An 18,398-nucleotide genomic window follows, 5' to 3' on the forward strand; every position below is an offset into this window, starting at 1 on the left:
GGACAGGAACTGGTGGATAAAAATCGGGAGTGGGCCCCGAAGACCCCACTCATGAAATGTAAGAAAGATGTGATGGCGCCAAGCAGTGTCATAGGTCTCGCGAAGGTCGAAAAATACTGTAACCAAATGGTGGAGCTGGGAAAAAGCCTGCCAAACTGTGTATTCCAAGAGAAGTAAATGATCAATCAGAGACCGTCCCTCTCGGAAGCCACAATGGTAAGGGGACAATAGATCCTGAGATTCAAGGACCCAATTGAGCTGACGGGCTACCATCCGTTCAAGTAACTTGCAAACAACATTTGTCAGACTAATTGGCTGATAGCTTTCAACAAACAGGGGGTTCTTACCAGGTTTAAGGATGGGAACCACGATGTTATCCCTCCATTGAGATGGGAAGTCACCCTGGAGCCAAATACAGTTAAACACCTGGAGAAGATGTTGTCGTTGTGGAGCACTGAGATGTTGAAGCAATTGGTTATGAATGGAGTCTGGGCCAGGGGTCATATCATGACAAGAAGAAAGTGCGGAAAGAAGTTCCCATTCAGTAAAAGGTTCGTTGTAAGACTTTGACTGACAAGGGGTAAAACATAAGACGGAAGCTTCGGCCCGCTATTTCTGGTGAAGGAAAGCAGCCGGATAGGAAGTTGTTGCTGATGTTGTTGCAAAATGGGTCCCAACATGTTCCACAAGAACCAAAGGGTCTGTGCAAGGGCCACCCAGGAGGGCAAGGCCCGGGAGGGTAGATGGCTGATGGCAACCTTGGAGAGAGTGAAGCATAGCCTATAACCGTGACATAAGGACAGTAGAACCAAGGGAAGAAACAAAGCGTTCCCAACACATCCGTTTGCTCCATTTGATTAAGTAACGGGCTTTGGCACGATGGTGTTTTAAGGTAATAAGATTGACAGCGTGTGGGTGCCTCTTAAGGTGTTGTAAAGCTTGACGGCAATCACGGATGGCAATAGCAATGGCCGGACTCCACCATGGGACTTGTCGGCGGCAAAATGAACTGGATGAGCATGGGATACCAAGGCCAGAGGCGCGAACAATTGCACCAGACACATCATGGAGGATGTCATCAATACAACCCGACAAAAAGGGAGACAGAACAACCTGTGCAGTGTATAGAGAATAATTGGCACATTGGAAAGACCAACAAGGTAACCTGTCCCTCGGGGAGTGGGAAGGGAGCGAGAGAATCAACAGGAAGTGGTCACTATTGCAAAGGTCATCATGTGGCGACCTGTGGAATGAAGGCAGGAGGGAGGGAGAAGAAAGAGAAAGATCAATGGCAGAAAAGGTACCATGACCAGCACTGAAATGAGCAGGAGAGCCATCATTAAGAAGGCACAAGTCATTGTCTGCAAGAAACTGGTATATGAGAAGACCCTGACTACACAGAAATGCACTGCCCCACAAGGGATGATGAGCATTAAAATCCCCAAGGAGGCGGAAGGGAGGAGGAGGTTGCTGAAGAAGGGCAGTTAAGGCATCAGGCGTAAGAGTCCTGTCAGGAGAACCCTAACAGCAACCGCTTCCAATGTAGTTTGAAGAGGAATCCAAGTGCTAGCAACGTTCATAGGAACCAATGTACAAACGCCACCAGAGGCCTGCAGGGGGGCAACCCAATTTCGACAGAAAGCATGGAACCCATGGAGTGTCGGTGAGTGATCATCAGTAAAATGAAATTCCTGTAGAACCACAGAAGCTGCAGAGTAAAACGAAATATGGGATTTCAACTCCAGAAGGTGACGATAGTATCCATTACAATTCCATTGGATAACCACAGAACGATGATTCAAATGGGGGGTGAACAGGCTAAAGCCAGTTATGCCGCCGGGTCACCATCCGTCACCGACAAAGATGGGGTGACATCCATGAACAACAAATCAGAGTCAGGTTGTGAAGGTGGGGACAGGACCTCTGGTGGCACCAAAGGCTCCTTGTCCCAGGACTTATGTTTCTTCTTCTTTTCTGTTTGAGACCAAGGAAGGCTGTGCAGCAAAAAGGAGCCAGCTGCAGCAAGATCTGGAACACAAAGAGAACGGGCGACCTGGGGACCCACAAACCGTGGTTGTCATGTGGCAGCAGACCTTTGGCCTGGAAGGTGCTGGGAAGGGGGATCCTGGGAGGGGCACCCCTGACTGGCAGACGCCAAAGAAGTGGGACACTTCTCCAGCTGGGGAGGGGGAACGGTGCCCAGAGGTAATGGTGTGGGAGCCGCAGGGGAGGGGGGGAGGAGAGGGGTTTGGGACTGGGGTAAGGAGGGGGGAGGAAGGGGTGAAGATGTAACTAAAGCATAGCTAGACGTCATGGACACAGGATGAAGACGTGCATACTTCTTATGAGACTCAGTGTAGGTTAGACGATCAAGGGATTTATACTCCTGTACCTTCTTTTCTTTCTTATAAGTTGGGCAATCCGATGAACGTGGAAAATGATTGCCATGACAATTGACACACACAGGAGAGGGAACACAGGAGCTCCCCTCATGGAGTGGACATCTACAGTTACCACAGAGAGGGGCCTGCGAACAGCGGGAAAACATGTGGCCAAAACACAAGCACTTAAAACATCTCATAGGTGGTGGGATGTGCGGCTTCACATCACATCTATAAACCATAATCTTGACCTTCTCAGGGAGGGTATCCCCTTCAAAGGCCAGGATAAAGGCACCAGTACCAATGTGATCATCCTTCGGACCCTTCTGAACACGCCGAACAAACTGAATACCCCGCCGCCCGAGATTGTCCCTAAGTTCCTCATCAGTTTAAAGGATGAGGTCCCCGTGAAAAATTACACCTTGAACCACATTCAAAGACTGGCAGGGGGGTAATGGACACAGGAATTGTGTCAAGATGGTTACAGGCACGAAGGGCCACAGACTGGGCAGCTGAAGCAGTTTTGATCAACAACGAACCTGACCGCATCTTGCTCAGAGAGTCCACTTCACCAAATTTGTCTTCAATGCCTTCCACAAAAAATAAAGTTTGGTATTGGTGAAAGTATCCCCATCTGTCCTGGTGCAAACCAGATAGCGGAGGAAAGGTGTCGTCCCTTGCTGACGAGCCTGACCCTCCCCCTAGGGGGTAGCCACGGAAGGGAAGGCCGAAGGGGCAGAAAAAGCAGCACTAAAAGAATCATTTCCAAGCAAAGAGACAGCCATAGAAGAACAGCCAGATTTCTGGATCCATATGAACTTCATTTGCATAGCGTCTGCCCTGATACCATCCACTCTGATCAGGGGCTCTCCCCACAGGCGCCACCCAACCACAGCAAGGGCCATCTGGCACAGCGGCCATTGCCGGGATTTTCGATGGTCCAGGACGACAAGTAACCACTCCTAGGCTTACATGAGGTCACAGCTCAGGTATCAGAAGTGTGATCCTTGTGTTTTCAGGGGGCTCAACCAAAAGGGTAGATAGCAACCCCACCACACGGGCTGGCTACTGTGTTGGCTATGCACCCTAGCATCAGACAACAACGTGAAGGAAAAGGTGAAAGGAACAAGGAGGGCACATGTCGGAGACATTAGGTAAGGTGCTTTCCCCAAATGGCTCTCGTTACGGATCAGAAATTTAGTAATGAAGGTCGAACTCCAGAGGGGGACCAGAGAATGCCAAAAGGATGAGGTAATTACACAACAAAACCAAATTGCAAAGCCAACATAACCAGGAGGATAGTGGGGCCAACATAAAGAAGCACACCAAGAGAGGGAGAGGAGAGGGTGGAGGGGAAGGAGCAAGGACAGGAAAGGAGGGGAAGGGAAAGGAAATGCTGCACGGGAAAGAAGGGAGGCTGCAATACCTCGTCGACCCGTGCTCGCCACACACGTACACGTGAAAGGACCATGAGCCCCCTGGGGTGGGGGGCATGAAAGGGATGCAGTGGTTGAGAAAGGAGTGAGACAGTGTTGTAGCCTATCCCCAATGTTATTCAATCTGTATACTGAACAAGCAGTAAAAGAAACAAAAGAAAAATTTGGAGCAAGAATTACAATCCATGGAGAAGAAATAAAAACGATGAGGTTTGCTGATGTCTTAATTCTGTCACAGGCAGCAAAGCGTTTCTGAAGAAGAGAAATTTGTTAACATCAATTATAGATTTAAGTGTCAGGAAGTCTTTTCTGAAAGTACTTGTATGGAGTGTAGCCATGTACAGAAGTGAAACATGGTCGATAAATAGTTTAGGCAAGAAGAGAATAGAAGCTTTCGAAATGTGGTGCTACATATGAGTCATGAAGATTAGACAGGTAGGTCACATAACTAATAAGGAGGTACTGAACAGAACTGGGGAGAAGAGGAATTTGTGGCATAACTTGACTAGGAGAAGGAATTGGTTGGTAGGACACATTCTGAGGCATTAAGGGATCACCAATTTAGATTTGGAGGGAAGCGTGGAGGGTAAAAACCGTAGAGGGAGACCAAGAAATGAATACACTAAGCAGGTTCAGAAGAGTGTAGGTTACAGTAAGTTACTTAGAGAAGAAGCAGCTTGCACAGGATAGAATAGCGTGGGGAACTGCATGAAACCAGTCTCAGGACTAAAGACCACAACAACAATGATAAATGATTTGTCATTTTATATAAATTCTCACTCCATTCTGTACACCGATGAAACCACGTTTTCACTATCAGTCGAGACTTTCACACTCTTCGAACTATGACTAAAGACACCCTATCAAAAGTATCAATCTGGTTTCATGCTAATGGATTCCTGCTCAATGAGAGTAAAACTTAACAAATTGTATTTAGTTTGAGTGATCTCGCAGTTGAAGATTGTTTCAGCAGTGTAACTTTTTAGATATTATCACTGATAGTAAATTGTCCTACAATCCACACTATGAGTACGTTAGGGCAAGGTTTTCTACAGTTGTGTTCCTGTTAAAAAAATTTAAAAAATTGTTTATCTTTGATTTACATAAGAACAGCCTAGTTTGCTATTTTTCACAGCATTATATTGTATGGGCTTTTACGTTCAGGATATTTGGTGCTTCAAAAGTTATTAGGATTATTACAAACTTAGAAAAACTTGCCCACTGCAAACTATTGTTTACTGACCTAGAAATATTAATTGTAATAAACATCTACATTTACACCTTTCTATTGCTTACAAAGAATAGCTTATCAGAACACCAACTTTAACAGGATTTGAACTTTCATGGCACAAGAACTAAAAGACATATTGACAGTCCTTACTGTAGATTATCTAAATCATTGAACAGCTATGAAGCGATGGGTATGAAAATGTGCAACAAACTGCCTAAAGAATGGGTAGAAGCTCCATTTAGATTATTTAAGCACAGTCTGTACAGTTGGTTATTAATTAATCCTCTTTACTCAGTTAATAAATTTAATGAAGCAAGATGTTTTGTTCAAATTTTTTAGCTCAAACATTGTACTTTATTGGCAATTTGTTGAAATTTATTGTAGTTTTTGTTTTTATGAACTAATCCGTTTTGTATATTTATATACACTTGTACCTTGACGTTGTCTATTGCTGTAACTGTTGAACGACGGTAAAATCTAATTTAGTTATTTTTATTTTACACACAGGCCCTTTTGAGTTCGAAAGGGATACAACAATTTGTCTTTCGCACAATTTTAATATACATAAGATTTTGGTATTTGTGTCTATATTTTTTTCCGCGAGAGAAATATCTGTCACCACACTTGTGTTGTACATATTGTGATTGGGTTTTATTCATCTCATAACGTACATTTTCAATCCATTTGGTTTACAACTTAATAACTGTATTTGCAAATAGAGGAAATATGCTACGCAATAGCCAATAAACTTAACAGAAACACCGTATCAATTTATCTAAGCAAATGAACCGTTACAACTTCATACCAAACACGCCTTACCTATTCTTGAAACGAACCATGCTTGTATGTATATATTGAGTATAGCGGCACACGTCAGTTTACAAACATTACAATCGATTTGAGATCTTGTCGTAATCGACAGTTACATAATCGAGAGAGGAGTTAGTCGAGATGTCCACTACATCGTCGTTATTTAAAGTTACGGAGCATACAGCTTGCGATTCATTTCATTTCATAAAGAAAGTGTGGAGACTGGCGTGTTCCGCTGTTCTTGAAATCGAACTTGAGGGGAATTAAGAACAAAAGCTGGAATTATGAAGTTCTTCGAACGAGTACATTCTCTCTGTAGGCGCGCGATAATGATCGATACCTGTGTAATACCTGTCAAGCAGCTTGTGGCACCTGTTTCAATTAACCAGATGTTATGTAACGATGTTGTAGGGTTTTGTTTCCGAGCGCGTTTGTTTAACCGCAGTAAATAATTTATATTTATGTAGTAAAATGGCCGATCCTACAATTCAGACGCTATGTTGCCACCAACAGAATTCGACTGACAGATCAGTGGCTATTATGTATGAATTTAATACCAATACGTACAATTCAGTCTGTTTATTTTCTTCCTTAATTGGCATCTTTGGAGCAATATATCAGGTATAAACATTAACATTGTCGTCCTAACAGCCGTATGAGATTTTCAAATGTTAAAACTGGCAGAAAACTGTACCTACTTATTGTTTATGACGGTGCCCTTGCAACAATGTTGTCGCACTTCAAATGTGCCATAGGGCCACCTCTTCTTTTTCTTTTTTTATTAACAGGTTCTGAAGTACTTCACAATCATTGAATGACAATCAAACACAGTCCTCTCTCATTTCTAGTCATGGCATCAAAAAGTTTTTAAAATCGTACATAGTTCTTTTCTGCCAATGTTTTACATATGTTGTAGTAAGATCTTTTTAAAACATTCTGTAATGTATTTTGTACGGTATATGCAAACTTGACAAGTGTATTTTTAATCACCCACTCCATTTTCATCAATAGTACCCCTTGTTTATGACGTACCATACTTTAACATGCATCCTATGGAATTCATTTTATATACAATAATGTTTAGGAGTTATAAGAACTTAAAGTTAATATATCTGCTTTTGCACATGCAGAATTTTATTTTGCTGCATTAAGTGCCATTCCTTATTAAGTGCAGTTTGTGATTAAAATTGTATATCAAGTGGCAGATAAGATTTACAATTAACACATGTGATTTAGGCACTTGTCTGTATCCAGCAGTACTGTTTTATACAAGTTTCTCCAAAATACATATACCTATGAGCAGAAGTTATTATCTATTTAGGCTCAAAATTTTTTGGTGTGCATATTTATGAAAATTTGAACTGGACAAGGCATTTTTCAGAGCTCCTCAAACAATTAAAGTCAGCTACTTTTGATTTCCATATAATTGCTAATCTTGGGCACAAATGAATTAACCTCCTGACATATTTCACTCAGTAATGTTTACGAAATAATTTTCTCTGATAACTCACCATTTAGATCAAAAGTATTAATTGCACAAAAGTGAGCTTTAAGAATAATATTCAATATTCACGCATGGACATAATGAGGTATCCTTGTAGCATACCTCATGATTAATTGCGCTGTCATAATACACGTATTTGCTGATGGAATTATTCATAAATTATCCATCACAATTTGAGAACAGTGAGATCCATACCTACAGCACGAGAGGGGGAAAATTACCTTTACTGTCGATTATTAAAGCTGTCAGTGGCTCAGAAAGGTTTTCAATATGCAGCAACAAAAATCTCTGATTGTTTGCTCAATAAAGTAAAGTACCCGATAGCTATCTAAACAAATTCTCAATCTAACCTAAAATCATTTCTGCTGGACATCTCCTCCTATTCCCTGGATGAATTTCTATTTAAAAACTGGTAACCCTTAAAAATACTGGGTTTTTTTAAGTGTACTGGCATGTGTAGGACTAAAAAATGTTTTCGTCAATGTTTACATTAATGATGTACTGGAATACACATACTGTAAAGCGACTCGTTCCACATCATTTTGATAAAAGAATAATAGGTAACTAACTAACCACTTTAAAAGTTACAAAAAATTCGTGGATGGTTGGAATTGTTTTAGATGTTGTCTCATGATTATATGCTTAGCAGTTTATCCACAAAAAAATTAATTAATTAATTAATTAAAAAAAACGCCATTGTTGTAAGGTTAAAAGATGCTGTGCTTGCTAGTGTAATAATCCAGAGGACATCTACCTCTGATTAGCTGTTGACTTTTTCCATTGTTGCTAGAGTCATAAGAATTCATGTAGGACAAATTAGACTAAAAATAAATTAAAAGAACTTTTTTCTTGTATCAACACAATGAAAGTGACTTTTGGAGGAAAACAAATTTCACAGAGGTTCTTGCGCAGGTTATTAATGTTCATACTCACTCACTCCATTATTTTCTTTTGGAAGTGACAATCCTGCACTGTCTAGTGGTACCCATTGTTCAGCAGTCCGAGGTCATCTTATTTTGCCATCTACTTCTTGGCTCTGCAGAGGGTCTTGCAGCTTCCCTCTCCCTGCCATATTTGTGCTACACTATTTTGCCAGGATCCATTCTGACAACACGGCCTGCCAGTTGTAAATGTCTGAAGACTGATTGGGTATCTTTTTTTTTTGTCTACTGACTGGTTTGATACGGCCCGCCACGCCACAAATTCCTTTCCTGTGCTAACCTCTTCATCTCAGAGTAGCACTTGCAACCTACGTCCTCAATTATTTGCTTGACGTGTTCCAATCTCTGTCTTCCTCTACAGTTTTTGCCCGCTACAGCTCCCTCTGGTACCATGGAAGTCATTCCTCACGTCTTAGCAGATGTCCTATCATCCTGTCCCTTCTCCTTATCAGTGTTTTCCACATATTCCTTTCCTCTCTGATTCTGCGTAGAACCTCCTTATTCCTTACCTTATCAGTCCACCTAATTTTCAACATTCGTCTATAGCACCACATCTCAAATGCTTCGATTCTCTTCTGTTCCAATTTTCCCACAGTCCATGTTTCACTACCATATAATGCTGTACTCCAGACGTACACCCTCAGAAATTTCTTCCTCAAATTAAGGCCGGTATTTGATATTAGTAGACTTCTCTTGGCCAGAAATGCCTTTTTTGCCATAGTGAGTCTGCTTTTGATGTCCTCCTTGCTCCGTCCGTCATTGGTTATTTTACTGCCTAGGTAGCAGAATTCCTTAACTTCATTGACTTCATGACCATCAATCCTGATGTTAAGTTTCTCACTGTTCTCATTTCTACTACTTCTCATTACCTTCATCTTTCTCCGATTTACTCTCAAACCATACTGTGTACTCATTAGACTGTTCATTCCATTCAGCATTCATTTAATTCTTCTTCACTTTCACTCAGGATAGCAATGTCATCAGCAAATCGTATCATTGATATCCTTTCACCTTGTATTTTAATTCCACTCCTGAACCTTTCTTTTATTTCCATCATTGCTTCCTCGATGTGCAGATTGAAGAGTAGTGGCGAAAGGCTACAGCCTTGTCTTACACCCTTCTTAATACGAGCACTTCGTTCTTGATCGTCCACTCTTATTATTCCCTCTTGGTTGTTGTACATATTGTATATGACCCGTCTCTCCCTATAGCTTACCCCTACTTTTTTCAGAATCTCGAACAGCTTGCACCATTTTATATTGTCGAACGCTTTTTCCAGGTCGACAAATCCTATGAAAGTGTTTTGATTTGTTTTTAGCCTTGCTTCCATTATTAGCCGTAACGTCAGAATTGCCTCTCTCGTCCCTTTACTTTTCCTAAAGCCAAACTGATCGTCACCTAGGGCATTCTCAATTTTCTTTTCCATTCTTCTGTATATTATTCTTGTAAGCAGCTTCGATGCATGAGCTGTTAAGCTGATTGTGTGATAATTCTCACACTTGTCAGCTCTTGCCGTCTTTGGAATTGTGTGGATGATGCTTTTCCGAAAGTCAGATGGTATATCGCCAGACTCATATATTCTACACACCAACGTGAATAGTCGTTTTGTTGCCACTTCCCCCAATGATTTTAGAAATTCTGATGGAATGTTATCTATCCCTTCTGCCTTATTTGACCGTAAGTCCTCCAAAGCTCTTTTAAATTCCGATTCTAATTCTGGACCCCCTATCTCTTCTAAATCGACTCCTGTTTCTTCTTCTATCACATCAGACAAATCTTCACCCTCATAGAGGCTTTCAATGTATTCTTTCCACCTATCTGCTCTCTCCTCTGCATTTAACAGTGGAATTCCCGTTGCACTCTTAATGTAACCACCGTTGCTTTTAATGTCACCAAAGGTTGTTTTGACTTTCCTGTATGCTGAGTCTGTCCTTCCTTCTTTTTCGATGTCTTTACATTTTTCCTGCAGCCATTTCGTCTTAGCTTCCCTGCACTTCCTATTTATTTCATTCCTCAGCGACTTGTATTTTTGTATTCCTGATTTTCCCGGAACATGTTTGTACTTCCTCTTTTCATCAATCAACTGAAGTATTTCTTCTGTTATCCATGGTTTCTTCGCAGCTACCTTCTTTGTACCTATGTTTTCCTTCCCAACTTCTGTGATGGCCCTTTTTAGAGATGTCCATTCCTCTTCAACTGTACTGCCTACTGCGCTATTCCCTATTGCTGTATCTATAGCGTTAGAGAACTTCAAACGTATCTCGTCATTCCTTAGTACTTCCGTATCCCACTTCTTTGCGTATTGATTCTTCCTGACTAATGTCTTGAACTTCAGCCTACTCTTCATCACTACTATATTGTGATCTGAGTCTATATCTGCTCCTGGGTACGCCTTACAATCCAGTATCTGATTTCGGAATCTCTGTCTACCATGATGTAATCTAATTGAAATCTTCCTGTATCTCCCGGCCTTTTCCAAGTATACCTACTCTTCTTGTGATTCTTGAACAGGGTATTCGCTATTACTAGCTGAAAGTTGTTACAGAACTCAATTAGTTTTTCTCCTCTTTCATTCCTTGTCCCAAGCCCATATTCTCCTGTAACCTTTTCTTCTACTCCTTCCCCTACAACTGCATTCCAGTCGCCCATGACTATTAGATTTTCGTCCCCCTTTACATACTGCATTACCCTTTCAATATCCTCATACACTTTCTCTATCTGTTCATCTTCAGCTTGCGATGTCGGCATGTATACCTGAACTATCGTTGTCGGTGTTGGTCTGCTGTCGATTCTGATTAGAACAACCCGGTCACTGAACTGTTCACAGTAACCCACCCTCTGCCCTACCTTCCTATTCATAACGAATCCTACACCTGTTATACCATTTTCTGCTGCTGTTGATATTACCTCCCTTTTCAGATTTTCTAGTTTCCCTACCACGTTCAAGCTTCTGACATTCCACACCCCGACTCGCAGAACGTTATCCTTCAGTTGATTATTCATTCTTTTTTCATGGTAACCTCCCCCTTGGCAGTCCCCTCCTGGAGATCCGAATGGGGGACTATTCCGGAATCTTTTGCCAATGGAGAGATCATCATGACACTGCTTCAATTACAGGCCACATGTCCTGTGGATACACGTTACGTGTCTTTAATGCAGTGGTTTCCATTGCCTTCTGCATCCTCATGTCGTTGATCATTGCTGATTCTTCTGCCTTTAGGGGCAATTTCCCACCCCTAGGACAAGAGAGTGCCCTGAACCTCTATCCGATCCTCCGACCTCCTTGACAAGGCTGTTGGCAGAATGAGGCTGACTTCTTATGCCGGAAGTCTTCAGCCGCCAATGCTGATTATTTATCAAAATTTAGGCAGTGACGGGGATCGAACCCGGGACCTAAGACGTTTTGATTATGAATCAAAGACGCCACCCCTAGACCACGGGTTCCATCTAAATCTACATAAATACTCTGCAATCCACCGTACAGTGCATGGTGGAGGGTACCCTGTAGCACTATTAGTCATTTTCTTTCCTGTTCCATTAACAACTAGATCAAGGGGGAAAAAATACTGTCTGTATGCCTATGTATGAGCCCTAATTCTTGTATCTTCATGATCCTTATGCGCAATGTACGTTAGGGCCAGTAGAGTCATTCTGCAGTCAGTTTCACATGCTAGTTCTCTAAATTTTCTCAATAGTGTTCCTCGAAAAGAATGTCGCCTTCACTCCAGGGATCTCCGTTTGAGTTCCTAAAACATGTCAATAACAGTTGAATGTGTTTTGACCATACCAGTAACAAATCTGGCAGCCCACCTCTGAAATGCATGAGTGTCTTCCCTTAAAGTGACCTGGTACAGTCCCAAACACTAGAGCACTACTCAAGAATATATCCCACTATCATCCTATAGGCGGTCTACTGTACAGATGAAGCACAGTTTCCTAGAGTTCTCCCAACAAATTGAAGTCGACCATTCGCCTTTCCTACCGCAGTCCTCACATCCTCATTCCACTTCATATCGCTTTGCGGTGTTACTCCCAGATATTTAAATGATGTGACTCCGTCAAGCAGGACACTACAAATGCTGTATCCGAACATTAGGTGTTGTTTTTTCTGCTCACCCAGATGAACTTACATTTTTCTACATTTAGAGCTAGCTGCTGTTCATCATATCAACTAGAAATTTTATCTACATCATTTTGTATCCTCCTATATTCACTCACCATCTACACATCATAGTGTCACCAGCTTGCAATCACAGATTGCTGCCCACCCTGTTTACCAGCTCATTTGCGTGTACAAAGAATAATAGTGGGCTTGTCACACTTCCCTGGGGCATTCCTCATGATACACTTGTCTCTGATGAACACTCGCTGTTGAGGGCAACATATTGGGTTCTGTAACTTAAGGAGTCTTTGATTCAGTCACATATCTGTGAACCTATCCCATATGCTAATGCCTTCTTTAAAAGCCTGTAATGGGGCACCATGCCAAATGCTTTCTGGAAATCTAAAACTGAAAGCTAAACTCAGTCCGAACAGGTCTCAGAAGACCCTAACGGTACTGACCGATCGCTGTGTCATCCTCAGCCTGTAGGCGTCACTGGATGCAGATATGGAGGGTCATGTGGTCAGCGCACCACCCTCCCGGCCGTTGTCAGTTCTTGTGACCGGATTTCTGTAAATCTAGAAATGTGAAACTGGCTGATGCTCTTCATCCGTAGTTCAAAGCATATCATGTGAGAAAAGATCAAACTGAGTATCGCACAAGCGACTTTTCAAGGATTCTGCAGCAAACCAATGTTAGAGACATTGGTCTGTAATTTTACAGGTCCATTCTTTTGTCCTTTGTGTGTACAGCAGTTACCTGCAGTTTTTCCAGTCACTTGGGACTTTGTGCTGGGCGAGAGATTCGTGATTGCTTGCAAGCTAATTGAGGGGCAAATGCTGTAGAGTGCTGTTTGAAAAACCAAGTCCGATCTGCAGACCCACCTTTCTGTTGCTTTCTCAAATGTTGACCAAAAAAAATTTCTGTGCCCTTAATTTTTTAAGACTGGGTGCTGTCTTTTGGCCACACTCCACATTTCTCCTCCATACAGCAGTACTGGCCAGATGATTTTGTTGCAGATTTCAGCTTGGTTTTGTGTTCAGCTTGATTTTCGTGTTCAGGAGTTTGATGGATAGAAGTTTTTGTTTGAAGGAAAAAGTAAACGTTGTTTGTGTTTCATAGCCTAATTTGGTATCTGACTTGTCTTCTATTGCAGTCATTTAAATTTACACCAACGGATTTGAAGTTAGGAGTGTTCCTGAGAGTGTAGTTTTCTATGTGAAGTTCATCTTATTGTTCAAAAACAAAGATGATGTGACTTACCATACGAAAGCCCTGGCAGGTCGATAGAAACACAAACATACACACAAATTCTAGCTTTCGCAACCAGTGGTTGCTTCATCAGGAAAGAGGGAAAGAGAGGGAAACACGAAAGGATGTGGGTTTTAAGGGAGAGGGTAAGGAGTCATTCCAATCCCGGGAGCGGAAAGACTTACCTTAGGGGGGAAAAAAGGACAGGTATACACTCGCACACACACACATATCCATCCGCACATACACAGACACAAGCAGACATTAGTAAAGGCAAAGAGTTTGGGCAGAGATGTCAGTCGAGGCGGAAGTACAGAGGCAAAGATGTTGTTGAAAGACAGGTGAGGTATGAGCGGCGGCAACTTGAAATTAGCGGAGATTGAGTCCTGGCGGATAACGAGAAGAGAGGATGTACTGAAGGGCAAGTTCCCATCTCCGGAGTTCTGACAGGTTGGTGTTAGTGGGAAGTATCCAGATAACCCGGACGGTGTAACACTGTGCCAAGATGTGCTGGCCATGCACCAAGGCATGTTTAGCCACAGGGTGATCCTCATTACCAACAAACACTGTCTGCCTGTGTCCATTCGTGCGAATGGACAGTTTGTTGCTGGTCATTCCCACATAGAAAGCTTCACAGTGTAGGCAGGTCAGTTGGTAAATCACGTGGGTGCTTTCACACGTGGCTCTGCCTTTGATCGTGTACACCTTCCGGGTTACAGGACTGGAGTAGGTGGTGGTGGGAGCGTGCATTGGACAGGTTTTACACCGGGGGCGGTTACAAGGGTAGGAGCCAGAGGGTAAGGAAGGTGGTTCGGGGATTTTATAGGGATGAACTAAGAGGTTACGAAGGTTAGGTGGACGGCGGAAAGACACTCTTGGTGGAGTGGGGAGGATTTCATGAAGGATGGATCTCATTTCAGGGCAGGATTTGAGGAAGTCGTATCCCTGCTGGAGAGCCACATTCAGAGTCTGATCCAGTCCCGGAAAGTATCCTGTCACAAGTGGGGCACTTTTGTGGTTCTTCTGTGGGAGGTTCTGGGTTTGAGGGGATGAGGAAGTGGCTCTGGTTATTTGCTTCTGTACCAGGTCGGGAGGGTAGAGGGTCCCGCAACTACCCACACATTTGAGCAGTACTCTACAACCGGTTGCACGAGTGATTTGTAAGCAGTATCTTTTGTAGACTGAGTGCACTTCCCCAGTATTCTAACAATAAACTCAAGTCTACCACTGCTTTACCCAAGACTGCATCTATGTGATCATCCCATTTCATATCCCTACAAAATATGACACCCAGGTATTTGTACGAGTTGACTGATTTCAGCCGTGACTTATTGACATTATAATCATGGGATATTGTGTTTTTTCATTTTGTGAAGTACACAATTGCACATTTCTGAACATTTAAAGCAAGTTGCCAATATTTGCACCACTCTTATCTTATCAAGATCTGACTGAATATTTATGCAGCTTCTTTCAGGCAGTACTTCATTATAGATGACTGCATTATCTGCAAAAAGCCTGATTGTACTATTAATATTGCCTGCAAGATCATTAATATACAACATGAACAGCAAGGGCCCCAACACATCTCCATGTGTTACTTCTATATCTGACAATGACTCTCCATCCAAAATAACATCCTGTGTCCTCTGTACCAAAAAGTTCTCAGCCCAGTCACAAATTTCACTTGATACCCCATTGCTTTTGACAATAAGCACAGGTGTGGTACTGAGTCAAATGCTTTTCAGAAATCAAGAAATACAGCATCTACCTCACTGCATTGATCCAAAGCTTTCAGTATGTCTTGTGAGAAAAGTACGAGTTGGATTTCACATGATCGATGTTTTTGAAATCCATGCTGGTTGGCATTGAGGTGGTCATTCTATTCAAGATACATCGTTATGTTTGAGATCAGAATATGTTCTAAAATTCTACAGCTGATCAATATAAAGGATATAGGATAGTAGTTTTGTGGATCACTTCTGCTACCCTTTGTGTACAGGGGTGTGACCTGTGCCTTTATCCATAAACTGGGCACAGTTTTTTGTTTGAGGAATCTACAACAGATTATAGTGAGAAGAGGGCATAACTCAGCCACAGATTCAGAGTAGAATCTGACAGGGATTCCAACAGGGCCGGGGCTTTGTTCAGTTTTAATGATTTCAGCTATTTCTCAACAGCACTGGCACTAATACTTATTTAATTCATCTTTCCAGTTGTATGAGGATTAAATTGGGACAATTCTCCTGGGTTTTCCTGTGTAAAGGAACATTTGAAAAAAAGAGTTCAGTACTTCATCTTTTGCTTTGCTATCCAATTTCAGTTCCTGTCTGATTTGCTAAGGATTGGAAACTAACTCTGGTGCCATTAACAGCCTTTACATACGACCAGAATCTGCTACTGCAGTCATTGAAGGCATCACATATTGCTCCCTTGATAGCCAAACTCAGCATCTCTCTCTATCTGTAGGCCTACACTTTGTTTTACTCCTATTGTGCAGTAATCTGTGTTTCCTTAGAAGTTTCTGTTCAGTGACTGTATATCACGGGGATTCTCCTCCCCCCCCCCCCTCCCATACACACACACACACACACACACACACACACACACACACACACACACACACACACACACACACACACACACACACCTACCTTCCTGGCTGTGATATTAGCATTTACTATGATTTTGCATGGACCATTGAACCATTTGTTCTTCATTCATTCTGTTGTTGGTAATGTATCCATTTATGTCTTTAGTTTTACTCTTGATTCTGACAAGTTTCATGATTGTCTCCTGGTGGTTGAACTTCATAATGTACTGTGTGTTCATGGTATTTTCTGTGATTTGTTTTCAATTTGACTACCATAGATCCAACCATCAAGCTGTGTTCTGAGCCTATGTCAGCTCTGCAACACATACAAATGTCGCTGATGGCACTCGAGTGCCTGTTTGAGATTAATATCTGGCCAGTTTGGTTTCCTGTCTTTCCATCTAAATATACCATGTCTCTTTGTGTGGAAACCTTTTACTGGTAATATTCATGCTTTCTTATTCACAAAATGAGATCATTCTGATTCCATTTTCATTGTTTTCCTCATGGAGACTTTCATTGATAATGGTTGCCAATATTTCTCTTTTCCTACTTTGACATTCAAGTCTCCCAGGATAGTTTTGATGTTGTGTTGTGGTAGACACATTCTCTAGGAATAGAAACTCTATTTTACAACGCCTTCTGTGTCATGTGTAAGTGCCTCAACATTGACACTACAAAAATTGAACCATCTACCTTTCACTCATACACAGCACATTCTCTCATTAACTGTCACACACATGATGGCTTTTTTTGTAATGAGAAATGCTGTTCCAAATTCATGCTTTTCAATTTGTAGTTTGCTGTTACACATATTGAACACAGTGTATTGCCCAAGGTTCTGTAAGTATTCTCCAAGAAATCTTGTTTGTTGGACTGCAGCAATTTATGCATCGAACTCCTCTAATTCATTTTGTAGTCTTTTTATACACCCATGTTTCCATAGATGCTTTGCATTCCATATACCGATTCGCAAGTCCATTTGTCATTTGGCATTATGTATTGAGGGTTCTTTCTTAAATTATTTTGAGGGGTTAGAGATTCAGAACTATTGTTTTTGCATGAAAGGGTTGTTAGTACTGAATACTTCCCCCAACCTGGATGACCAGGTGCTCTTATGTTGGCATTACCATACCTTAGCCAAGAAAAATATGGAAAAGGAGTAATTAAGGATAACAGAAGCCTCTGAGTGACTTATTTCACCATTCGACCCTAATTTGATTTTCCTGCTCTGAATCCTCCACCTTACCCTTCAGTTGACACTTTTTCTCTCTCATAATTCCTCCTAGCAGTCCATTGGTATGCTCCAGCACACACCCACTTGTTCTGCCCTAGCATGATCTTTCCCATATTTTCCTGTCTCTTAACTGCATCTCCCACATCTTTTGCCTTCCATTTCCTTACCAACCACCCTGTAAGTATGTGTTTATATGTTACTTATGAAGAAGTACTTTGTTCAAAAGCTAAGTGATCTTTCCTCTTTCCTTTGTCTGCTGCTTATCACTTGTTTTAGTAGTTGAGTAGTCATCCATTCTGTTATGCATAAGTAGGGGGCTCGCCGCTCTTTGGCGGGTTCGTGCTTGGCTACCACGGGGCCCCAGCCTTGGCAGCATCTTTTCCCTTCCATGCTGTATGTTTGTCCTCTTGTATGTCTGTCCTCTTGCTGTTCTTTTTCCCCTCCCTCGGGGAACATGTCTGGGCTGTTTTTCGGAATGTTCTCCACATTTTCAGTGCCTCACATCGGAGCAGTCTCACCACTCTTTTTTCGATCCTTTTTTCTTTCTTCGTACGCCTTGTCCTGTCCTTCCTTTGCTTTGGCGTTTGAGGCTCAGCTTTTTCTTTTTATCCCTGTGCACTCCTGAAGGTCAGCCCACGTGTCTGATGCGTAACGGGTGACTGGGTAACGCATACTTCCTAGCCCCGCGTCGACAGTAGAGTTCACACGTACCCCCGGGTACAGGCTAGGCCCAGGTAGGGGTGATTGCCAGAGCTGCTACCTTCCCAAATTGCCGATTAGTACCTCTGTCAGGTGTTTGGGAGATGTGACATGAGGTGTGAACAGTCACCTAAAGCGGGTGCCCCCTCTTCTGAAGGGGCCTCCTGTTGGAGGGAGTGCACATTTGGAGATGCTGGTAATCATGGAGGATTT

General features: G+C 42.2%; 2 protein-coding genes across 3 annotated transcripts in view; one reads left to right on the forward strand and one right to left on the reverse strand.

The window, feature by feature from the left end:
- The window catches only part of LOC124605040 (ribonuclease P/MRP protein subunit POP5), a 156,312-nt gene that overhangs the window by 93,748 nt on the left and 44,166 nt on the right, over positions 1-18,398 (reverse strand). Inside the window, exon 1 of one of the 2 annotated variants that reach the window (XM_047136529.1) lies at positions 5,868-5,963. The exons of the other annotated variant lie outside the window; for it this stretch is intronic. Coding sequence (XP_046992485.1) covers positions 5,868-5,887 — 20 coding nt within the window. The 5' untranslated portion in view covers positions 5,888-5,963. Of the gene's footprint in view, positions 1-5,867; positions 5,964-18,398 lie in introns of those variants that run through there. 2 annotated transcript variants of the gene reach the window in all.
- The window catches only part of LOC124605024 (G-protein coupled receptor 143-like), a 131,703-nt gene continuing 119,320 nt past the window's right edge, over positions 6,016-18,398 (forward strand). The window contains exon 1 of the mRNA XM_047136528.1: positions 6,016-6,479. Within this exon, the coding sequence (XP_046992484.1) occupies positions 6,330-6,479 (150 nt within the window). The 5' untranslated portion in view covers positions 6,016-6,329. The remainder of the gene's footprint in view (positions 6,480-18,398) is intronic.

The sequence above is a fragment of the Schistocerca americana genome, chromosome 1 (genome assembly GCF_021461395.2).
Source record: "Schistocerca americana isolate TAMUIC-IGC-003095 chromosome 1, iqSchAmer2.1, whole genome shotgun sequence".
Lineage (NCBI taxonomy): Eukaryota > Metazoa > Arthropoda > Insecta > Orthoptera > Acrididae > Schistocerca > Schistocerca americana.